Source organism: Vidua macroura, chromosome Z, assembly GCF_024509145.1.
Source record: "Vidua macroura isolate BioBank_ID:100142 chromosome Z, ASM2450914v1, whole genome shotgun sequence".
In the NCBI taxonomy this organism is placed as follows: domain Eukaryota; kingdom Metazoa; phylum Chordata; class Aves; order Passeriformes; family Viduidae; genus Vidua; species Vidua macroura.
The window spans coordinates 13,070,523-13,095,749 of NC_071611.1; the positions used below are offsets into that span (position 1 = coordinate 13,070,523).

At 36.9% G+C, this 25,227-nt stretch overlaps 1 protein-coding gene across 6 annotated transcripts in view; it reads right to left on the minus strand.

Annotated features, from left to right (window-relative positions):
* The window catches only part of NTRK2 (neurotrophic receptor tyrosine kinase 2), a 197,706-nt gene that overhangs the window by 133,320 nt on the left and 39,159 nt on the right, over nucleotides 1–25,227 (minus strand). For all 6 annotated transcript variants that reach the window (XM_054004470.1, XM_054004475.1, XM_054004471.1 and 3 more), the window contains exons 6-11: nucleotides 22,160–22,296; nucleotides 19,080–19,212; nucleotides 17,262–17,561; nucleotides 12,338–12,370; nucleotides 8,000–8,100; nucleotides 6,647–6,746 (exon numbers count right to left, since the gene is read on the minus strand). In XM_054004470.1, the coding sequence (XP_053860445.1) occupies nucleotides 6,647–6,746; nucleotides 8,000–8,100; nucleotides 12,338–12,370; nucleotides 17,262–17,561; nucleotides 19,080–19,212; nucleotides 22,160–22,296 (804 nt within the window). The remainder of the gene's footprint in view (nucleotides 1–6,646; nucleotides 6,747–7,999; nucleotides 8,101–12,337; nucleotides 12,371–17,261; nucleotides 17,562–19,079; nucleotides 19,213–22,159; nucleotides 22,297–25,227) is intronic.

Below are 25,227 nucleotides of genomic sequence, written 5' to 3' on the forward strand. Positions count from 1 at the left end.
CTAACAGTATGCTCTGTGACAGGGTGACACAGACCCAAACCAATGCAATAAACAGTGCACATGTTTTTATTATTACTGAAACACAAGAGAATGGTAACTTAAATATTTTAAGAACTTTGTAAAATCCTTTACATGAAATTACCTTCATGGATCAGTTAATATAAACTCTCATTCTTTGACACACTTATAGCAATTTTCTTCTTAAAAGTAACGTACTTAGAAGCATTAACAACTCTATCTTCCAAATGTTCATATATTACAGCCCCCATTAACAAATGATGCACCTAAGACAGACAATTTATATGATTGGTCCACGACTACAGGGACTGGAATGTCAGTGTCAAACAATAAAAAAAGCTCCTTGTATGTAGTTCAGATGAGCAATATCATCATTGCCTTTACATTGTCTTCTCACTAAAAATACTGCAGATTTGAGCAGTATTTCTCAATCATTTTTCTCTACATCTGATCTTACAACACTGACTCACATGAATTGATCCCTCTTTTATATTCTGCTCATTGACTAAGTAATGGAACATTCTAAAGATACTAAAGGATTGACACCCACGGAATTGGCATTTGGGTAGGTACAACACAGCACAAAATCACTTCTGTAGGTAAAAGTGGAAACTGAAAAAGCTCAGTATTTCAGTGACTTGCTGAAAGTCAAGCAGAAGATGTGTTCCCACTACAAGTTGATCTTTTTAATGATTTGTCTGAAAGGGCAAATTTGTAGCCATTACTGCTACAAGCTTAGTGCATACCAATTTGAATATTCGGTCATACTTGTAAAACTGCAGATCCTTGCTGAATATGCAAAGCTTTCATTTTGTAATTGTTTTAGAATTAAAAGTCAAAGAAGTATTTCTATGTTAACTGAATTTAACTTTTCTCCTACTCTATAAGCAATAACCCAATTGCTTAAGCAAGACATGTAATGCATGAGTTAATAATAAACATAAAAACTCTCCCTTTTCCCAGATCAATACTTCAGACTACTCAGCGTCATCTAAACACTCCAAAATTCCAATTCTTCAATCACCACTGTGAATGAAGCAGAAGGGGTTTTTTTTAAGTCCCTTGCAATCAGCCCCTCTCCAACAACAAGGTGAAGTCATGGAAACTGTACTAAAACAGAAAAACCAATGACCATTTGCTGTATGCTTACAGACAAGTAAGACACAAAGGTCTTTCCTGACAGCCCTTAAGTACCACATTCCAACACAGTCAAAGGAATATGCAAAACTCTCAGACAGAATGGTAAGGAATTCTACTTTCACCTGGATTGTGTTTAGTCATGTAAATATGTTTTTTTTCAGTAAATAAGAGTTGAAGTCAGTAATTATATTATGTCATTGTGTCAGAAGGACAATTCTGCTTTGTAAGGATACTCTTACCATGCTTTTGTTCAGTGTTTCTTATCCAAACTGAAATACAGTAAGACAATTGAGAAATATGCTGCAACTGAAATAAGTTCCAAGCTGCCTTCCCCTGTACTGACTTTTGGACCAAAGCTCAAAAAGTTACAAGAGGTTACAAGCAAATAAAATATAGTGAACTGTGACACACTGAGAAGAAGTTTCCTGAATTATCAGTGTGCTTCTGTTGGAATAACCAATGCTTTTATTTAAAAAGTTTTCAAGGATGTTCATGGCCTAAAAGATATGTTACACAGATCACTTGAGAGAAAGAGCTATCAAGAAGCAGGAGAAAATATCATGTTTGGATTTTTGCAGGAAAAATCCATGGATGTGCTCCTAATTTTTAATCAGCTTGATGAAAGAGAACATCACTCTCATTGACAGTACAAATTTTAAACTTACACTCAAAAAAGTTGACAAGCAGCTAGAAAGAACTTTAAGGAAAGGTAGTATTTTGGGGTGTTTGTCCTAAAAGAGACACAGTTTTCTTTCCCAGATCAACCACACTATCTCATTACCTGATCCCAGAAAGGTAAATTTCTGTACCTCGATTGGCATAGACTTGCAAGTCTTTGAATGGGGTGACATAGTCAGGATATGTGTTTAGATACAGGAGGTAGTTCAGAGAGTGCATGAGGAAGGAGAAGCACATTTCAAAGCATGACATGCAAGCCCACAGACATGAGAAGATAGATGGCATTACCTAAATACAATGTGAATTTCAGACTCTTTTTTCCCTTATCTTTGCATGCAGCTCAAGGCACTGACAGAAACTTCATACGAACATATGAAGAAAAATCTCTGTCACCCTACGTGGAACAAGTGCATACATGTTTCCCTCTACTTCTGTCAGTTTCTATCTGTTAACTTAGAAGACACTGGTTTGGGTGAGACTGGTTTCTCCTTCCTTTCTGACTTTGATAAAACCTACACAAACTCCATTAATTTCTATCAGTAAAGCTGCTGTGTAATACTCTTGTCCATGACTATCCACCTCCAGATTCCCCAGGAAGCAGGGAGTACTAGGAATTGTCTCGTCACTAAAATAGGAACAGCTGATATAATCAAAAATGTTTTCATCCTTTTAACTGAATAATGCTATTTTGAAGTTTATCCACTAATTTATCTTCCATCTGTTTTCTTCATACTTCCCTTCATGCTTAGTGGCATGATTAACATCTGCAAACTGTGTACTGGGCTGGTTATGCTGCAAACCATTTGGTTACTTCCATCATTATTCAACATGCAAAGTAGAATAAAACAGGATTAGAATTACTCTTCCACAAATCCTCTCAGGGAGTTCACAAATGCTCCTTTGTCCTCTCTACTCCAGTTCCCTTCTCAGTTTTCAGTTTCATAAGCTGGTTAGATGGAGTCAGAAATAAACACAAAACGGTAAGAGCTGTCTTGGCAGCCTCCAGTGAATTCCCACCATAAGCATTTTCACATCCCACAGCAAGCAAGCAAGAAAGCAAGCCAAGGTGTTTCGTAAGAGCAACCCACAAGTCTTAACAAACACATTTAGGAAATTAAATGAAGCTTTCACCATTTATCCTACAGCATCTTGCAAGGGTCTAAAAACCTCACCTCCAGATCCAAGCAACAAAAAGCAGCTTTTCATACAAAGCTGTTGTCACTAGGTTCTGTATAAGAAGGTGTTTAAAATGTACACAAGCAGCAAAATAGAGAATTATTCTGATGAATTTTGCTATGGAAGTCTGAAGTCTAGCACAACATGAGAGATTTTAGTACTAACTCTATTTTAAGACTCCTCTAGCACAGACCACAGATCTTTTCTGTACTAATACTGTTCCCAAAGTCAATCATTAGAAATTGCTATCTCCTCTAGCTCTGAAAGACAGAATAAAAAGAATTAAGGCAAGAAATAAAACAGCTGCTTCATACAGAACACCCTAAACAAAATGCTTCCGAGTGCTTTGTTTGTCCTCCTCACTTCTAAAAACACTCTATTACTACAATTTGGAAAGGTAACTGAGTAAAATGAACATACCCCAAGTTATTCTCTCACCTTAGATATACCAAATGAATAGAGAAAAGTAAGAAAATAGGTATAATTTATTTTTATACAACTTCCCAACAGACTTTGATGACATATTGATCAGTACTGCCAAAAAACTGGAAGTTCCCAGTGGTGCCCTCTAACACATAGACCTGACACTGTTCTGCTCCATATAGTACCGGAAAGAAGACCTCAAGGTGAGCTCTGTGGCAGCCTCAGCACGCGCAGTGCTTCCAGGTATGGGCAGCTCTGACACAGCCATAGCTCAAACCTGCCAGCTCCACATCTCTTTCTGGGGACTCAGTAACTGTCAGTCCCACACTCCAACTGTGCTTAAGCTCTGTAAATACAGAAGAACTCAGCAAAGACATAAGTCTAAGAAGAAGGCAGATGATACCCATGTAAAAGATGTGATAAACTGACATTTAAAAGTAGGAGGCATAAAACAATGTCTACAGAAGCTGCAGATGCCTGCTCTGAGCCCAAATGAGATGAAAATGTCATCCCTTACATAAAGATATTTCCTACAGGACACACAGTTACGTTAGCCTATATACATTTTTTTTTCTAATTTTGAATGGAATGTTTTTCCAAATACGTGGTTACATGAAAAATAGCATTAGTGACAGTTTGACTGCTGCAATTACTGAATGGTTACTTTGTTTTTTCCAAATTGCTTGCTGAAGAAGGATGCATAGACATTTAATGACAGGGTGTCTGAGTGACCATGTTGTGTTCTCAGAATGTAACAGAAAAAAGAAGCATAGCTTTCTGTGCATTTCTGCCTGATGTAACTCAGGAAGTTACTTCTTATGAATACAAAAATCACCATTAATTTTGGAGAGGATTTTTAAATCTCATTTTATAAATATTTTCCATGGAAAACTGGATATTTAGCTCCTTGCCATTTCCCTACTGAGACTGTATATTAAACTACCACTATAGTACACTCTTTGTACATGAAGTTTGGATTAATTTTGCTGTGACTGAATTAAATTGCAAATGCCTCCAAGTTCTCAGGTAGCTGACTTGACCCTTTTATTCACAAATTCCAAGGTACACATTTAAATGTATTGATCAATAATAACTGAAAAAAACCCTTCTCATCATACTCACCTTATTTTTCTCATGTTCAAATATACCAAGTTATTTATTTCATATTTCAATTCTCAATACTTATTCATATTCATACTTATTTCATATGTCAATTCTCATATACTTACTTACTGCAGGCATTTCAGAGCAGGCAATAGTTTCTTATTAGCCCAGGTATGTATCTATTTATATCTAATCTCAAGTCTTTAAATACTGTTTTAATATAAACTCAGTAATACTGATAATGATAAAAGAAGAGTTTCTGGGACTTTGTACTATGGATAGACCCAGACAGTGAACCTGAGGTGTGAATGCATGCTTTGGAGAAGTTTGAAGTCCACTTAAGGGACAGACAACAGTCACTTCTTTCTCATGAAAGATTCAAGATTATTTGTAACTCACAGCAACATTTCACCATTAAAAATAAAATAAACAATATGTATGAAGCCTTTTGGTAATTTCATATAGTCATTTCCATGAAATCATATTCTCATTAAAATATGACCTATATGAACAATTTTGCAACAAAGAACTACTCAGGGCAAACTTACTGATTCGGCAAGAGCACTATTTTTGTGACAAAGGCTGTATCTGAAGATATCAAAAAACAAGTAGCTTCCTGGAAGGTTGACACTACAACACAAAATAGAACTTTGTGCATTCTCTCTCAGGGTAGGGTTTATTTCCTATTTTCTTTAATAATGTTGTGTTGAAATATTTAATGTAAAAACCTAACAAATATTCAGCTTTAAAGAGCTAACATGAAGCAATTTTCACTGTTTCTCTCAATCAGCTCCCACCTGATTGAGCTTCCACCTACTTCAGCTCTCTAAATGCAGTTCAGAAAGCCTCAAACACAAAATTTAAGCTGAACTGTTCAGTCACAGACTAGCCTTCTGCTAAAACTCTGCAGCTCAATCCCACTGACTTCACGTTGCTATTCAGGATAATTCACAATGACTGTTCTTTTCTAATGCTACCCCAAAGAGCAGAGACATATTGGAAGGAAGTGAGAGACAAGATTACCATCCCAGCAGTTGATCTGCACCGACTATATTTCAGTTCTGCTCAAATCACATTTGTTCCAGGAAATCTACTCTAAACAGAATACAGGAACACAAAATATAGAGTAGATATCTCTGAAAGAAGCACTTACCAAGAGCATGTAAGCATTACCAAAATATACATCCAAGTGGTACTGTGTCATAAGCACAATTTAGAAGAAGGACATGAGATTAACAGGAGTTTACCAAAAGATTACTTACCATGTTCTCCACAGACCCTCATCTATATATCTTAAGAAAAAACACTCATCTCCTTTAGCACACTGCAAAGCATCTTCTAGGTCTCTCAGCAATACAACAGGTTGGATTTTTAAATTTCTTTTCAAAATTTCTTTTTCTTTTTAAATACAATTTCACCTACATCATCAGACACAGACTGATGATACTAGTAAAAGAATATAGTAATGGAGTTGTTGCAGGTTACACATACCTCCATTGTGTGACACATACCTCCATCTGGCTGTAAAATAAATAAACGAATAAATGAAAGGCTGAGATTTCCCCCTTCCACAGGGACATGGGTACTTGCATCTCTCTCCAGATGCTGCTCCCCAAGAAGCACATGAAAATGCATCTCTCAGAAAGCACCACTATGACAGGATCCACTGCAAATGCACCTTCTGCTCTTGTTGCTTCCCCATCACCTTAATGGAACAGTGTGGTACTGTCTAAACTACCTCTTCCGTACAGCATAAATTCTCATAAGTCAAACTTCAGTTTAAACCTGAGAATAAAATTCATTTCCTATCTTCCTACCTACACTGACTTAAGAAATATTTTACTGAAGGAATTGTCTCAGGAGGCTTTGCTGCAGCAGGCAAAGAAATGGTATTTATCCTAAGAAGAAAACAGAAGTAGAAGTGTTTGATCCAAAATCCTACACTGTCTATATCAACCTCTGCCATTACTTACCTGATGAATAATGAAAATATTAAATGTGGTGTAATTTAATGTAGCTGTTTTGACTGTTCCCGGTTCAGCAGACTACAGTCTCAGCTTGTACAACCCACAACAATTCTGGAAGGTGTAAAACCAACCCTGCTTACCTTTCATCCCAAACTTAGAGTGTCTTCCAAACTTCAGAATAATGAGCGTTATTACTAAGCCTGTGCACACCAGTGCTGCAATTCCCACCACAACATACACCTAAAAAAAAAAAGAGGACACAGACTTGTTTGTTTTGGTTTTGTGCCTTCAAAGACATCCAACATATATTAATCCAGTTATGAAAAGAGATTAATTTCAACTGGGAAACTTTTGCACTGAGATCAAAGAGTACAAAAAACAGACATGGGATGAGGTTTCTTCTATTCTGCAGAGAACACAGACTCAGACACTTATGAGAACTTTTTTAACATCCTACACACTCAAGGCAGGTGGGAGGGAGTGTATATCACCTTTTTCCCTTCCAACAGTGTGGCATGTTACAAGAAAACACATAAGAGCAGCACATAGGAAAGAAGAATTTACTGTGGCTATGTTTGAATGCTCGTATAAATTATCTGGAGTGGCTGTGAAGGCTCCATCACTGGAAATATCAAAACTAGAGAGGACATAACCATACAGAACCATACTGGCCCTGCTTTAATCAGGGGAGCTTGGACCAGAGGAGTTCCCCAGGTCCCACCTATACCACCTTGGCAATTCAATGACTCTCTTATCAAATGAGACAAGACTGTCTTGGATCCTCCCAATCTTTAGCACATTGTCCCAATCACAGTCTGCTCTCTGGCTCATGAATGCACACTCTCCTCTGCTTGCTGCTTTACAGAGTCACTGGTGGAGAGTCTGCAATGTCAACCAGGCTGGTAACCCACAATCAGTTTCCAACATTTCAGTTCAGGACAGCATGAGAGAGCAAATTAGGAAGCCCATCAGCTCAGCCACTTGTACTAAAATCTATCACAAGCCATTTAATCAAAAACTTACATTAAATCATGTCTTAAAACATACAGTTAGATTTTGAAAATTCATTGCAGCATATCACCTCTATAACATGGAGGTGACTCATTGATGGGTATTCAACCAACAATCTTCAAATTACCTTGGAGGTCTTTGTTTTGTAAATGAAGATATGCTCTCCTTGACTAAAAATTAGATGCAAATTCATAGGCTAAAAACTTGAGAGTTTAGTTTTTCAGAAAAACAAGACACAAAACAGCAGTTTTACTTGAACTGAAAAGTGATTCACTCATTTAAAAAAAAATGGGGTAAGGACAAGAGTGGGGAGCACTGATTTTATTTTTCATCCTTTTTTTTTCCTGAGTTTTAATCACAACACAGTAATAGCTGTAGTTTTCTGATAGGCCCGAGTCTTATTATAGTGTCTGCAATTTTGTAAGTTGTATAGCCAAAAAGTCCACAAAGATCACAGATCAGGAAACAATGCATATACTTACAGTGATGCTATCTTCATTCTCTTTGTTGGAAACATCCGTTGAAGTGATTTGATTACTGTTATTTGTGGCATCTCCAAGATCATTAGGTGTGGTTTCATACTCTTAAGAAAGGAAAAAAATGTTGCTTTTATAACTTCATAATCTTGATGGGGAAATGTTTTTCTATATTATTTCTGCTCTGTAAGAAGGTAAGGCCACTATCAGCTTTAGGAATTTAAGCTCTTTGCTTAAAGAGCAACTCATAATTGCTAAAGAAGCCAAAATGTTTTGGAAGGAATCACTGTGACATGTAATTGAACAAATGTGCTGAGATTGATAAACATGAAAAAAAAAAGCAATCTACATCATGTGTATCCCTACTGGAAATACTAGAGTTAAATAAGAACTCCATCCACAGAGCTATTTTTATGTGCTTCTGACTTCCCATTAAAAATGAAAGACTGCCCTCCACACTGAACTTCACCAGCCTTGTATCGAGTCAAATATAGGACAGTCTTAGAAAATAGCTTGAGCACTTTTGTTTTGCTGAGAAGAACTTGGCAGATGGGTTTCAAGCTATCTTATTAATATAAAATGTGAAATAGCTGTTTTCATTTGTTTAATAAATAATTTTTAAAAACCATGGTATATGGTTTTTATGGTATATAAAATGGTTTTATAGTATATGGTAACAGAGGTTATGATGTAACATTGCTATCATACTGATAAACCTTTAAAAATTAAAGTGCCTAAGATGGTATGAAGAAATTTGATTGATTTATCAAAATAATTACACTGACATGGCTGCAGGGAAAAAAACAGAACTATTCCATACAAAGAATGATCATGGCTCAATTATTTATAAGAACTTCAAAATAAAACACAGATATTCAAAATAAAACACAGAGTCCATGATCTCCTGAAAAAAATTATTCAAATGAGAGAAAAATAATTAAATGTTATATATATGAAGTTAAGATAAACATGCATTAAAATAAAATTTTAAAATGCATTTATTTTATTATGATATCTGGGAACACAAATAACACTTTAATTTCATGACTGTAATGTATGCAGACGAAAGAAACAAAGGGCAATAACTGCACCTATTATAAAATATACCTCCAGCACTGTAATTTAAGTTTACAATTAAATAGGTATTTCTTTACATGTTTTGATTAAAATCAGTGCCATAAGCCTGCAGATGAAATCTTAAATGTGAATTTGAAAAAGATCTTGCTAACTACAGTGGCATAAGCATTTCTGAGCCTGGAGCTCCCGCTGAGCAAGAACAGGGAGGGCTTGCATCTAAGCACTATTCTCCTTTAGCTCCCAAGGCCAATTTGGAGAGCTCAGCTGGCAGTGTTAGTAAGAACTTGCACTGGGCTTTTGATCTTCAGGCATGCAAGGACACATTTGCTTTCTGCAAAGCACTTGCAGGCTGCAGATTTTTTTTTTTTTTGCTACAGGAAGCTGTCAGCTACCTCTGGCACCAGTGCTACAGTCAGCACAGTCAGAATGTCTAAACAACTCACATAGTCTATTTTGGCTCTAAACTAGGCATGCCAAAGGACAGGACTCTTTCAAGACAAAATACATATTAAATACACAGAGCTTTCAAGCGAGAAAAAAAAAATTCCTGAACTTTTACCATTTGAATTCTCCAACTTTGCTCTGCATCTCTGTGTGTGTAGCTTACCATGCAGCAAGGTTAGAGCAGCAGCAAGAGGAGAATGAACAGCATTCCTTGCTCATCCAGGTAGCACAATGGCTGCCTGAATGGCTCACCTGCACCTTGTCTGAAAGTCCAGCAGCCTGGACTTTCAGACAAGGTTCTGTGCTGACCATCTGTTACTGTGAGTACATCCTTTGCTAGAGAAGAGGTGGAGACTTCTAATTCATTATCTGCAGGCAAAGCCTGCTTTGTAACAAGTACTTCAGCCTAAAAAACTTGGGTTTCCTTTACAATTAGCTGGGAAAATTTTCACAAAGATGGTTTTGGCCAACCATCTATTTATTATTGTTTTATAAGACTAACATATAAAACCAGTATTTAGAGCCTTTGCACTTTGCTGTTCTGGCTTTGTAAAACAAACTTTGAAGAAGGAAATTTTTTACTCCCAATTTCACTTGTAAATAACAGCTGATGCTATTTTTAGTTCTGTTTATGCTCAAGCCTGGTCTAAACTACTGGAAATCACACCCTGGAGGGCTAATGAAACCACAGGTCTGGTCTGTGAATCCTCTGGGTGCCCTTCTATATTAAAACAGGCAAGAGCTAAGGTAGGCTACTTTGGTATACTGGTGGTATGCTGACATTGCTTGCTGTCTAACTGTGAATCATTTGTATTTGAGGTACTGCCAGATCTTCAAAGCCCCTTGAAATGGGTGAATCAGGCAAGGAAAATACATGTGACAGCTATCCAGCACAAGCCGGACTATTTGAGTTGAACAAATTCCTGTTCATTTCACTATGAAATCCTGACATAGACACTGAGCACTCCTACAGACAGGATAACGCCTTTTGACTCACGCTGCATAAGGCTCATATTGCTTTAGGGCCAGGTTCTCTGGTGCTCTGTACCTCATGCAGCCACCAGTGACTAATAACAGCTGCAGTGATTTGCAGCTGATGCTGGCCAGTATTTTACAGCCATCTCACAAACAAGGTGCATGGTGGCTGGGATAGACACAACACCACAGTCACATCAGCACCAGGGGGTCACTCTGCACTGTCATTCTGGGGTTTGGCAGATATGGGGCAGGTTGTCTCTCTCATGTTCACATCATGGCATGAAAATAAGAACTCAGAGCCAAAGGAGCTGGCTTTGCACTCAATGTCCTGCTCAGACCCATGTGAGTCGGTTTATTTCTCTCAGTTAATTTCCAGACGGTGTCATGACAGCATTCTCTCTTTGTCTTTTCCAAGAGGTGCCGTAGAGGTGAGCTAGAGGCACAAGTGATTGCTCCACGCTTGCAGCAAGCAGTGCCCCATGCAGGCAGGACTGCCCTCAGCAAAATCAATGTCATGCAGCCTGATGTCACCTCATCAGATCTTCTGATTTCTCTTGTGTGTTCAAAATACTTAAGAAAAACATTTGGAAATTGCCTCACATCACAAGGACAGCAGTTTCAAACAGCAGAAAGAACAGCCAGAAATAAAGAGGAAGGCTGCCTTCACCAGGACTAGGTCTTGCAGGTTGTGATCTGCTAGCAAAACTCAAAGCACACACACCTCAGGAGAAATCCACCCAAGTCAGTCAAAGCACAGCACTCACATGGCTAAAGCCATAAAGGCATCAGGACTTTGATAAAAAGCTCAGAATCAAAATCTTCATGCATACAGCTTATATAACACAACACATGAAGAAATTGTGCAAACCATCACCACTTTCTCATCCCCATCCCACCCTTCTCCTTCTCCTCAAAAAAAAAAAAAAATTGGAAAGAGAGGGAGGTGAAGCTATCCTTTGGAGTTTCTAAGCATTTGAAGTCAAATTGATGCTTCAATTGCACATTTGCTAAAGTTTAATGACGTGGAATGGAATCAAAGCAATAACATTTAGATCAGCTTTAGATAACCTGAGTCATGGGCTATTTCATCCAAATAAAAAGTACTCCAAACAGGATCCAGCTTTGTGTAAGATGAACTTTTCTACTCACCAGAAGTATACCAGAAATGTTTTTGAAAACCAGACAGTTGCTTTTCATTCTGCAGCTTCTATTTCAGTGCACGCTGGCTTTCACTTGGTACATTTTGCCTGACTAAAAAACTAATGTGAACACTGTGCCATCAAAATCTCCTGGCACACACTCAGCTACCACTGAATTGATGGTCTGCTTATGCAAGAGAGATTAAGGGAAGGTACAAATGAGCGGACAGAGCAAAATAAATTGCCTACAGGAAAACTTACTTGTGCCAACTTCATTTCTAAGTGGGATTTAGGGGTACATTTTTGGAGGTAAAACAAGTATGGAATCGTCCCTGAAAAAATAAATTAAGTTGTATAAAGAGAAATCACAAACTCTCTTTCCTCCAAGAAATGCCTCCAAAAGGTTCACAAAATCTCATGTCTGTGAACTACATCACACAGCTGTCATCCTACAGGATCAACTGCACCCATTTCTAGCAGTGGATTTATGCTTCTCCTAAAGTGAATCAAAAGCAGCATAGTAAGTAAAACATATTGTCATCACATACGTTAAATATAAGGCAGGAGAACCAAAACCACAAAGTACCTTTTAGGGCTGTATTATTCTATGTGACATTTCAATTTAATTGAGCCTAACATTTGAACTTTTAATGTTTCAGTTCCTTCATTTCTATTATTAAAAGAAAAAAGAAAATCAAATATATACCATAAACGTCTGGATCCAAAATTGGGCCATTACCTGTACATGGAAAAAGAAAAAGAAAAAAAAAAAAGAAAGAAAAACTTTGTAAATAAATTGTGAATGTTGGAAGAATAAAAAATTTCTTTACAAGTAGATTTAAGAGTTGACTTTATTTGCTATAGAAATCATAAGTATCTACATAAATGCAAATCAACATCAATAACTGCAGTTTATTAATTACATTTACAACCATCTTAGTGTTATTCCAAAGGTTAATATTTTGCTTCATATTCTGTGTGCACACCCCACTAACTCTGACAGGGGCAAGTGTTACAAGTGTTATTTCACAACTGGGCAAAATCCTACTTCCCACTATTTATATATATATATATATATATGGAATGAGTGCAACAATAACTATTCCTGTTAAAAAATCAAAGGTAAAATTTTCCCTGAATTCAAGTGGACGCAGATTTCACAGAGTTTTAACAATCACTGATTTTTACCTGATAAAAGAATTATGCTATTGTATCACTGTGTGAGAAAACCATTTTAAGCTGTGAGCTGGCAAGTTAAAGACTACAGGTAGCAATGGCCTAAGCAGCGCCATTTGATTCACTCTGTAAAAGGATGCTTCCAAGAAGCCAACTGCACAGCTGATACACAGACAGAACTCTTACTGAAAGAGTCAGATGTCTCAGAAACCAGACTTTACACTAGCAAATGGTACCTGTCTAGTCTACACTTCTCTAAATTTTACTACTTCCTGTTTGCAGTTTTTTCTAATTACTTACTGAATGTATGTAAGGTTTAGCACGTGAGTAAAAATGCACAGAACAACCACAGAGATCAGTGAACTATTATTCATGTTTTGCAAGACACCTGTGTTGCATTTGAACGTACCCATCCACTCTGATCTATAATGTACCTCTAGCATAGTTTATGTAGTAGGCTTATAGTTATCTCTTCCATATTTTTTCTCTCTATTTTTGCAGGCTTGGAAATAAAATTAACAAATAATTAAAATCTCTAAAGTTTAATGCAACTTCAATAAACACAATTCTGTTTATACAACTATACAGTAAATTCATAGCAGTAGCATCGCATGGGCATAATGCCACAGTGAAGTAAGAGCAGAACATCATTGTTAACAGCACAAGAACCTGCTGAAAATACCAGTTGCAACCTATTTATAGAATGGAAGCAGAAAATTAGGCTTACTTTTAAATGCACTTGAAGATATTCCAGTATCTAGGGATATATGTCAATAGATCCCATGAGAACTGTCATGTCAATTGGCAGAAATAAATAACCAGTGAAGAAAGCCTGACTATCTATCCTCAAGTAATCTGACCAGAGATTTTTGTTCACAAAAGTTAATGGATTCAGTTTTCCAAGTGCAGAACATCCAGCTGCAGAAAAACAGTATTTCTAACTCACCTTCTGTAATCTGAAGTGGAACAAAAACCCCAAACAATAAAAAAACTCCTAGTCCTTTATTTATAAATAGAGTTAAATGTCAACATTTTTGTTTCTATTTGCTGGAATTGGGATAAACTAAGAAGGTTAGTATAACCCTTAACTCCTCCCAGACATTTAAAATAAGAAGTCATCAATTCCATTCAAATATTTTTTATATAACTAAACACTTCAAATAAAGCTACAAAAATCAAGATGGTGGACAACCCCCAAATTTCTGTTTAGTATTGCTTTTTCTATTTAGTACATAGAAACGTACCAACTTAATCATCAATTGAAGTTATTTTAACATTAAATTTCACCACAGTCCTTTTGCACATTTATACACAATTATTTTCAAGGCCAAGTACAGAATGACACCTTTGTTTTGGCCCCCATTAGAAGAGGCTGTTGACTAAATGAACTATCAAAAGCCTTGTCCCATTCACTCACCTTTACAAACTACATCAACTACACTTGGATTGTTTGCTTCTTTCTTTATAAATTTGGCAATTCCAAAATAAAGCAGCAACAGAGACTCAATCCAAACACATACTTCTGCAAAAAACATGTTATGCTGCACAAGCAAAATATGCTACTTCTAAGGCATATTTAGCATATTCTTTTACTTTGACAAGATATATGTGACTTGGACTCATTCAGCTGAATTTTAATGTAGAGAGCTAGTAGATGAATAAACTTAATGAAAAATACCTATTAGTGGTAAAAATGTCTCCCACATTCACTAGCCATTTTGGATCATGTTCTATGAGAACAGCCTCCAGAATAAGCCATGGCCATTTCTTGCTAACTATTCACAGCGGTTAGTCTCAAATAATCAAGTCACTCTCAGCAAGAATTGGAAACCAAGAACTTTTTCAGACTAAAGATTATTAAAAATTCAACTAGTAAAACATAAAATTCATTCTTCCAGGTCTTCACATTTAAAACAAATTCTTAATTTACAACATTAACTTGGGTATCATTAGCACAATCAAAATCCCACTATGGTACATGGTTTCCTCTCTTTCATGCCTGCAACCTCAGAGCAGTGGAAAACAGCCCTTCAAGAAGCATGCTGAAAGTTAGGATCATCTTAGCACAAATTACATCTTCATGATGTTCATCATCATCCAACTCTGAAGTGGACTGTTACACTATTGATGTAGAACATGCTCCAGACATACACATTTACTTTGGGTAGGCATGTGGATTATAGGTGAAGGGATAATTAAATTTTCTTTTTTATTTTTTTCTTTTTTATCTTCAGAGCATTTGCTCAAGTGATGCAATAACCAGAGAATCAGTTTAAAGCTCAGTGAGTGTACCCCACCCCATGAAACATCAGGACTGGTATTTAATTCAGTCATGAAGACATGAAAATGAACAAAATGCCAGGGTGTGGGCCTTAATCTTTATGCTTCAGTGTACAATATGTGGGCCAAAAGAAGAAACTACTCAGTAATGACAGCACCGAAAAAGCCTTTTAAGGATTTGAAAAAGCCTGACAGTGCTTTAAATAGCAATAGTATAGAACAGAAATTGTAATATGATGCATTTGCTTTTATGCGAGCTTTAGTGGAGGAGACAACGATGTGGTGATGTTTTCTGAAGCTCAGTTCCATGATTCTTGCAGGAGAAAACTAAAAACAGTATTGAGGAGGCTAAGTAGCTAAGCCATTTCCCCTGTTGTTAATTTTTAAGACAGATTTGGTGCCATCCACTATGCATGAACTAATTTCTGATGCAGTTACATCCTATCCATACATAGTCCCATTTCTGCTACACTCATCTTGTGAAGCTTACCCCATCACAGATCTTGGGAAATTCTTAAAGAACACAGCACAGTTTATATAGGTAGAGTTACATTCTATACGAATATAAAGGAGATGGAACAAATAAATCATGTCTTCTTTCTAAATTAGTGGATAGCTGCAGTTCTATTTACTGTGGACAGAAGCATAAAGGAAAAACAGGAAGAACAGGGAAGGGATTTGGATCAAAGACCAAAAACAACTGTAAAATCACCTAATGTATTAGAGGTAGCTGATACTCTGTTAGAAAATGAAGCCAGGTTCATATTAAATAATCAGGGTGTCAGAGAACTTCCACTGTATACAGAACATCCATGAGGTGGAACTGTTTTGCTGAACAATTTAAATGCAGTGTTAAGGGATACCAGTAGCTGAAACCATGGCATGTTTCTGTAATTAGTCACTTTAAGGAAGAACTTCAGAGAAAAAAGAGGAGAGGAGCAATGAGCACAGCAGGAGTAAATAAAGCCTGGTTTTATCAGCTCTTCATCTTCTCCTAAGGATGGGAAAGCAAAAGACCTACCATTTCTCTTCCCATTTCAGCAAACTGAACTGAAAGGGTAAAAATGAAATACTGACCATATTTTTATGGTCTGTGGCCTGAGATATAGGAACAGAATTTAAATATTCACCACTTTTTATTTTCCGTCAGATAACATTACAGAGCACTGCTGTTTTAAAAAAGAATGAAGGCAACTATTTATATCACATGGTCAAAAAGCCAAAGATACATACAGTCTCATATTTTGAGGTATGACTATGCACAAGATTAGACTTCTATTTCTGCACAAGATTAGACTTCTATTTCTACTCCAAATGTGCAAGGTCCACTCAGAGTTTCCTTCCACATGCTCCAACATCCTTGCATTTACAGTGACTGCTATTACAGCCACTTCATGTATGGCTTTGAAGATGTGGGAAAAGATCAAACCACAGTGAACACCAGTGACTTACAGTAGTCCCTGCAATTCAATGAGCTAGTCCACCTTGAGCCTCCCCTCATAGTATTTAGAAAGGGTGAGGGGAAATCTTTAGAGCAACTGAAGTTGTAACCATCTTGAACACTGATAATCCTAGCAATGTAGGTGTCCAGCTGCCACCTAGGCAAATGGCAATTGGACACCAAAAATGCCTGTTAAGATCAGAGGCCTTATCCATCTTCCTTCTGGGTTACTTGTTTTTTCTCCAGTTCCCTCTGGTGTCCCAAAAACAACATATTATCATGAATTCACTTATCTGCACTATCAATTTTGCAGCAAGGCACTAGATGCTACACAACCATCGTCCACATCCTTGAACACACTACCTAGTTGCATTCATATGCAGTACCGCAAGTTATAGAGGGGCTGAATTGGCAATCAGCGCTTTTCAGGATAAGAACCGAGACTTGGTAAAACTTCAGAAAGAGCAACTTTCCATTAGCCTTGGCTGGCAGGGAGGATAGTTACTCAAAGGGAAAATTTACAGAGCACTGGCATGAATTCCCTTCAGAAGCAATAAACAAGAAGAAAACGCTCAAGAAAAACATTATTTTACAAGTCCTATTGAAGACATTCATTCAGAGAAAAAAGTTCAATAAAAACCTTCCTCCAAAATAATTAATCTGGCCAAAAGCACTATTTCACCACTTTCATCAATTTGCGATTGCTAGCATTAAAAAAAAAAACTACACTCACCATCTCCAGGCACTGACATGAAATGAGCATCAACCCGTTTTTCATCCTCTCCATAATCGTTCTTTGCCAGTAAGGTATAAGCACCATTATTCAGGTGTGTAGGATTGTCCAGCTGAAGGCAGCCATGGTATTCACTTTGATTGATCACGTGTATTTTAGTACAGATGTATTCAGACTCATTCAGCACAGCTCCTTCGTAGAACCACTGCAATGTGGGCTTAGGGTTCCCTTTCACAGTGAATGGAATACACCAGTGGTGGTCTGGAGTCGGAGACTCAATAAATGTGATATTTGGTGCAACTATATTAGAAAAAAGAGTGAAGAACATCAGAATATTGTGAACGTGTCGTTCCTCCCTTCCCTCCCTCCCCCCCAAGTTCTCATGGAAGTACTTTTCATTCATCAGTACAAAAGTATGTTACTAGATGGAATGGTACCTATTTGAAGGATACTCACACAGGAACATACCTGCTCTGTCTACAGTATTATGCTGACCTGAACTGAAGCCGCTCTTTAGAAAGAAATAAAACAAACTAGTTTCAAAGACTGAAAATGTGTTAAATCACTTAAAATGTGTAAGGTGTGGGAACTTCAGTTACTGGATTACTTAGAAGGAGGAGAGAGACATTTTTGCTTTACTTTGCTCAAAAGATAGTGCACAAGAGTGCTGAAAGACAGCAGTGCTGAAAGACAGTAGTACTGAAAATACTTTAAACTGGCCAAAAGCAAGTACTACTGGAAAGACACTCAGCTAAGAATCCAGATTTAGAGATTATTTTCTTAACAGAATCAAAGACAAAACAGATTACTTAATTCTCTAGATTATCCTGTCAGGGAAAAACAATTCTTTATTATAAATATTCTCATCCTTGTTCAAACCTGCTAAATGACTCAAGTTTACAGACCTCTTCTGTTTCCCCTCAAGATATTATTCCAACACCTTGCCCATTATTTTCCTTTATATTTATTCTTAACTAAATCAAATTTCTTCTAGTTATACTCCCTTTTATCACCCATAACAGTGCCAAGCTCAGAATCTCATTTACACTCTTTAAACATTTCTAGTTCATATTCGTTCCCATAGTTATTACATATCTAATTTCAACCTACAAACCTACATCTACAGTGTTTTTTTCTAGTTTACTCTGTCATAAGCACATGCTGAGTAAAATTTGCCATCTATAAAGTGTTCCATTCCCATCTTCAATTAAACAGAGGGTTGCAACTTGTGAAAACATGCTGTATAGCTCATGTCAAATGGATTCAGCCTGGAGCTTAGGTCTAAGAAACCACTGCTTCACTACACTGTATGCCCCTTCTCCCTTCCTTGGCCCTGAGAAATAAGCGTACTATTCAAAGCTATGACAAATACATTTACATCTGGTCATACAAACTACAACAAAGTAGCTGCTGTTTTAGGTAGTAAGAACTTAAACATGTGTTTAAGTCTTGTATAATTCTGCTAGCCTTTGCAATTCACACTTTGCAATTGCTAAGACAGTGTGCATGTACATACACACCATTACAAACCTTCCCACCCTGACAGTGCCATTCAGTAGTCAGCATTTGAGTCCTTTACTTACAGATTCTTTTAAGTGGAAGACAAAGCAGTCAGAAATACATTTTTTGCAGAATACAGAGCTGAAAAAGATAAATGCAACAATGGCTGACTTGGCTACTCCTAGCATTAGTTGCAGTAGATAGTTCACACACCTTAAGGACTTTCCTTTCAACAGCCTGAAGGTCCAAAAAATACCCAGAACAGTTCCTGCCAATGCAGATTAGCCTCCAGGTCTGTATGGAGGCCCACATACGTACAGAATACCGTAAGCTCAGCAGAGGCTTGGTCCTCTCCCACAATGTTCTCTGCTACACAGGAAATCTCCAGTCCACTGTCCATTGATGAGACATTCTTGATGGTGAGAGAGGCAGGGTTTTTATTTGTATCACTCTAAAAATGATCAGAAAAACATGTATGCGTCAACCACAGCATTAAGGAAAAAGGAGAGGGAGGCAATTACTTGCCACAGCTGAATGGTATTTTTCATTTTCCCTTCCTTTTAGGGGTATCTGTCCACAATTAATCAAAGCCTTATTTTGGTGTCTTATCCAAACAGACATAAAACATGAACAGAACCAATTCTAACAGTCAGTGGCAGCAGATTCAAAGCTGTAAAGTCCTGCCACAAACATGGCGCTTAACCATGTTTCTGCCCTGTCACTTCTAGTCTGTGCCCTTTTTTTACCACTTTATCCCCTCTACCCAAATGGTTTTTTTCCCTCTAATCATATACCCTTGCTCATCCCTCTCTCCTACTCATGACTGATTTCTGCCTGTTCTCTAGAATTTTTTCTTCCTGCTTAATTCTATATCCAATCCTTGCTTTACTCATCCTTTTCTCTCTTTCCTTTAAATTTATGCTTGACATCTCTTCCACTGCTGCCTTCTGAGCCCTACATGTTTTCTATCTCCTTCTTAACCAAATTTCTCTTGAAAGCTTTCTTTTCTCAAGAAACCTTTCACAAGAAACTGCATATCTTCTACTACCTAAGCTATTGCCTAAGTGCTGTTTTATGTGTTTAAGAACAACCTAATTAAGGGAAGAATGGTGATTCTTAAAAATCTTGATTCTTATGATCCTTAGAATGCTGAGTGTCTACCTATAACCTTAAATAACATACTGACTATGCAGCTATGTCACACTGGCTAAACAAATATGCCTGAATCACCCCCCACACACAAAAAAAGCACTAGTAAAGCTAGTTGTTTGTCTCATGTTAATAAATCAGGCCCTTTATATGATCTCCAAATAATTATTATTTCCATACTGAATTTTTCATAAAGAGCTAGACTATTTTGTTAAACTGGAAAGGAACCAAAACACCCCCCAAAAATAAATAATAATTATGATCATTTTTAAAACTATTTTTGAGGTACTTTGTACGCTGTCAGTGCTACAGACAACACAAACACGTAACCCACTATAACTGTAAAACCACAGCAACTTTAGATGGCAGTCAATAGGAATATGTGGGAACACTCCTGCATACAGTCCTGTGCAAAAAGAATTTTGAAGCTTGAGATGACAGCCTAACTCAACATGAGTTCATGTCCCTTCTCAGTGTGACAGTAGGGGAGGCAGGTGGAGAAGCAAACAGCCCTTCACACATTTTCCTATTTTGCAATTCTCAGAGCTGAGCAGTGCTCAAAGCTGGACTGAAAGCATAGGGGCTGAAACACAGGCTCAGGGCTGAAATCTAGAGCAAGAAAAATCTAAACAACATCAGTAAAACTACCCATCAACACAGAAACTCAGAACATAACGGTTAGCTTTGCAGAACTAAAACCTAGTTTTAACCTTTGCTAATGTCCCTCTTTTAAAAGAGGTGAGAGCAAACAGTTGAAAGAAGCATACAAGATGAAGAAAATTAAAGCAGAATCTGAGATACAGAAGCGAAAGAAAAGAAACCAAAAGCAACATTTATAGAAAAGGATAGTGGAGAATCACAAATAAGGTCTAAAAGGCTCATTCTCTTCTGCTACTGAGAAGACTGATGTGTTCCATGGCTAAGTTTGTAGCCAGCCTATATTATAAGCCCCTCTACAACAGCATGATGAAGTTACGCCAGGATAGAATACTCATGGAAAACTTGAAGCAAACTGACCATGGCATTTCAAAGATAGGAGGGTTAAAAAAATTAGGTGATCTCACTTTTTGAACAGAGTCCCACATTTGTTTTGGCTCCTAGAATTAAAACTTTTAAAAAATTTTGAAAAATAGTGCAACTTGGCAGAGGTTCCCCAAAGTGTTTTAATTTCTTGTTCTTGATGACAACTGATGCCTTATGCCTTTGGGGAGTTTTACAGATCAGAGAAAATTTTAAAAATACAACTAGAGCTCTGCAGAGCTCTTACTTATGAAAGCTGGAATGAAAGATAGATTACTTAAATTCTGTACAAGCCTGATTTAATGAACTTCGGAAAGAAAATATAAAAACTATGAATCTCAAGATGTCCTGTCTCTTCCTCACTGCAAGAAGAGTTTTGAAAATATACTTCCCACACCTTGTACAGACCAAGAAGCTTTACACAGTGTGCACCATCATGACTATAGGAAAGCAAATGCCATAAAATCCTAATAAACATGAGTTTTTCCTATAGTGAAATAATAGCAATTTATGAGGTCAGCAGCTGCTTATATGCTCCTACTTTTTCAGTATTTCCATCAGAAAGGACTTAAGTAGCAGACAGTCTACAAAAAAACAAAAAAAAACAAACTAAAAAAAAGCCCAGTAAATAAAATTTCCCCACATAGATTGTTTCAATGAGGAAAGATATTCATACATCATTTAAAAAAACAAACCAAAACAAAACCAACCTGACAGTATTTTAAGTAAAATCTTCAATTTCAAGGCTTTCTGTTGCTGCTAAGTGTGTTGAAGAAAAATTAAACAAGTCACAAAATACTCACAACCAAATTCCAACACACCAAATTATGGAAAGAAATATAATATAATTACAGACCCAAAGTTTTTTTCACAATCAGTATAGACTGGATTTAATCCCTGTAGGCAGGTATCAGTGATAATAAGAAAGTCCTTGTGTTTCAGTATTCCAATTCACATTACTTCCAAAAATTTACATTACTCTTATTTACAAGTGAACATCCAAAAAACCAGAGTGCAATTGAGAATCTTGAGAAACAAATGTCTGCCATTCCCCAAAAGCACTGCCACAGTCACCCTTGATTGAAAGTAACTGGAAGATAAATCTAATCCCAACATTAACTTTCTATTTCATCTTTTAATAGAAAGTTAACTAGAGCTGAACATGAAACTTCATTCCATCTTTCAGCAGGTATCACCTGAATTGTCACGTGTTTGAATATAAAACTTACCTCATGGTTTGAAACAAGATTAGTTACCACCCAGGACACATTTGGGGGTGGCCCGCCAGTAGTATCACAGTACAACGTGATGCTCTTTCCTTCCACCACGGTGATGTTGTAATTGCTTAAATTGGCTGAGGGCAAGTCTGTCATAGAAACAACAACACAATAACCCAAAATGCATTTGTATTTGACAGAATAGACACCATGCAACTCTAAGCAAGCAATAAGTCAAATATTCACTGTAGTCAGTACTATTCAGCCACAGTACAAACAGCATCTTTGGAAATAAAAAACTACAATCTTTTGCTGCTATGTATTTTCTGCACCTCCTCTGCTTCACATTCTAAGAAAACACTACTGCATATGGAAATACATTAACTAGTTAATTACATAAGAATATATGTCAGGTATACAAACAGAAATTATCTTAACTTCAAAATTAAAAAAACTCTCTTCCTTTACTCTTTAAAACTGGAAATTGTATCTGTCTCTTTATAACAGCTACAAGGTAACCCCTGGGTTAAAAAAAATCCAGTTAGATCCCAGTATCCCACAAGAGACTGAAGCCCCTCTCTCATACAGACATAGCTCAGAGTGAGCAGGGCAAAACCTAGAACTTAAGCTCAAAGGGAGGAAAACAGAGAACTTAACAGATTGAACTAGAGAAGGGAAAGGACATAAGAGAGGGTTAACAACTGCACAGAGCACAAGGCGTATCAGCCGATTTTTCTACTGTCCTCAGGAAAGCAGAAAAGCAGTGAGATACACTCATCAGGAAACAAGACCAGGTTTTGCATGAAAACCCTCCATCTCTCTCCATCTTACGGAGTTATAAATCACTCTGTGCCTTGTTCTAAGGCACCCAAAGCAATGGGAACTTCCCAGAGTGTAAATTTATGCTGAATGTTTACAAAAACATAAAGAATTATAGAATTGCCCTCTACAAAATAATACAAGCAATATCAGTAGATTTCAGGCACAAAGGGATTCACAGTTCGTATTTATGTAGCAAATAATTATATATCATTCTAGAAATAACATCTTAAAAGATACTAGGTGATCATTTGAAGCTGGTACACTCTGTAAAGAGTCTTGGTTTCCTTTATGAGGCATTTCAGATCAACTGTTCCAGGCAAATTTTACTTGCATTTATCATCTCAAATAATCAAGCTTATCTGCTGTGCAGGACCTTTATGCATGATTTTGCAATGACTTTTCTTTTTCTGAAACAATAGCTCTCTTTGGCTGTGTTTTTTAGTTGAGAGTATAGCAGTTTCATCATGGACTTGCTGGTATAGAAGTTCAGCAGAGAAATTTTTTCTTTATGTAAAAGATCCAAAACAAATAAATAACCATCAAATCATTATGAACATGTTCATATGTTTGCTGGAGGTTCAGCAGAAGTTAGATGTACTGGAAACCTCCCTTAAATTAGTTCAATAAAATATAACTGAGTGGAAGCAATACATAAAAGAAGATTAATAATTTTCCAGACAATGCTTTCCTGCCTAATAAGATTTGAAGATCAGCACAAATATACAATAACTGCTCAGGCAATTCTCACAGTGTTTTAAGTAGTGTGGTAATATGATTCCCATTATAGGCATCATGGATTTCTTCTATTATGTTCACTTTATAAATCATATGTTGAAGTTTATTGAGACAGAGCTGGGGAGTTTGTATGCCCTGATGCAGTAATCTGTTAGCGAAGGTAGCCATCTGCTCTAGCCTGCTGTGAATTCAGATCTCACCAATGTCTGTCAACTAGCTGAGCAGGAAATAAAACTAATCTTAGGGAACATTTGATATTAATTATGCTAGTTAGAGAACAAGGGGAGAAGTAATGAGATAATTTGCTTTATAAAGTTACACTTTCACGACACCTATAAATACTATTCCAATTACTCTTGCCAGACCTGAACATGCAAAGAGAATAAAGATCCCCACTCTTCTTAACCCCACCACTTGGGAGGAGGTTTACATGATAGGTTAGCATTTCATTGTGCAAATTGGCACAGCTCCTACTAACATATCACTTCATGTGAAACCTCTCATGAAAGCAAAAATAAAAATATTTTTTTTCCCTTAGAGCTCTCCTTTAAATAGCTGTTAAGTTTTGAGACAATTTCTTCCTGCAATGTGTTTATTAATAGGATAAGCAACTGAAGTTTAATTCCTCTGGTACTGGCTCTGGTTCCCATCCAGAACTAGATCTAGTTCTTTTTATTTGCAGAACTCTGCACATGTCATGTTAGAGTGTTACATCTCTAATGGAAACAACTATATCAGGCTGCATCCTGCCAGAAGGCTGTAAAATAATAGTGCTTATTATTCTGTATGTTCATAAAGTTCTAAAACCAATTGCAGGACCCCTTGCATCCAAAAAGGTACAAATGGAATGGAATGGAATGGAATGGAATGGAATGGAATGGAATGGAAAAGAGTTAGAATTAGAGATATAATAGATTAGAAAACATATTATTGTTTGTGTTTTATTTTACTCTTCTTCCCAGTCATAAGATGGGTGGAAAACACAATAATTGTCTTAGGATTCATTTTTTCTGGTTGGATATATTGAGATAGTGTGCTTTAACTGCAGGCTAATTTTGCTTTGATTTCCAGTGGCACCCAGACTGCTCCACAATAGAATCCACACCAGTTGAGATGTGGCTCTATTTGGGAAAAGCACAGTCACATAAGGCCTCATCTAGACATATGATACATTGCCTTTACCAGCAAAGCAATGACACTAAGCAGCAAAACCTGTACTGAAAAGTAACTGTATGCTAAAAGAATACAATGGACCTTAACATACACAAATACTCAGATTGTATGCCCAGTGTAGTGTGAGACCATTTATATTGGCCAGCAGCACTTTGACTCTTATAGAACTACAGAGATAGCCAACCACGCTGCCTTTACTCCTGAGTTAATTTGGTTAAATACAGTAGTTTAGATAGTTATCACTTTTGTTGACAAGGATATACATATGTACATTTTAACGGACTTTGTAAACAGCAGTTGATACAAACTTATCAGATAGCACACTCAATACTTTTGTATAATGCCAGCAT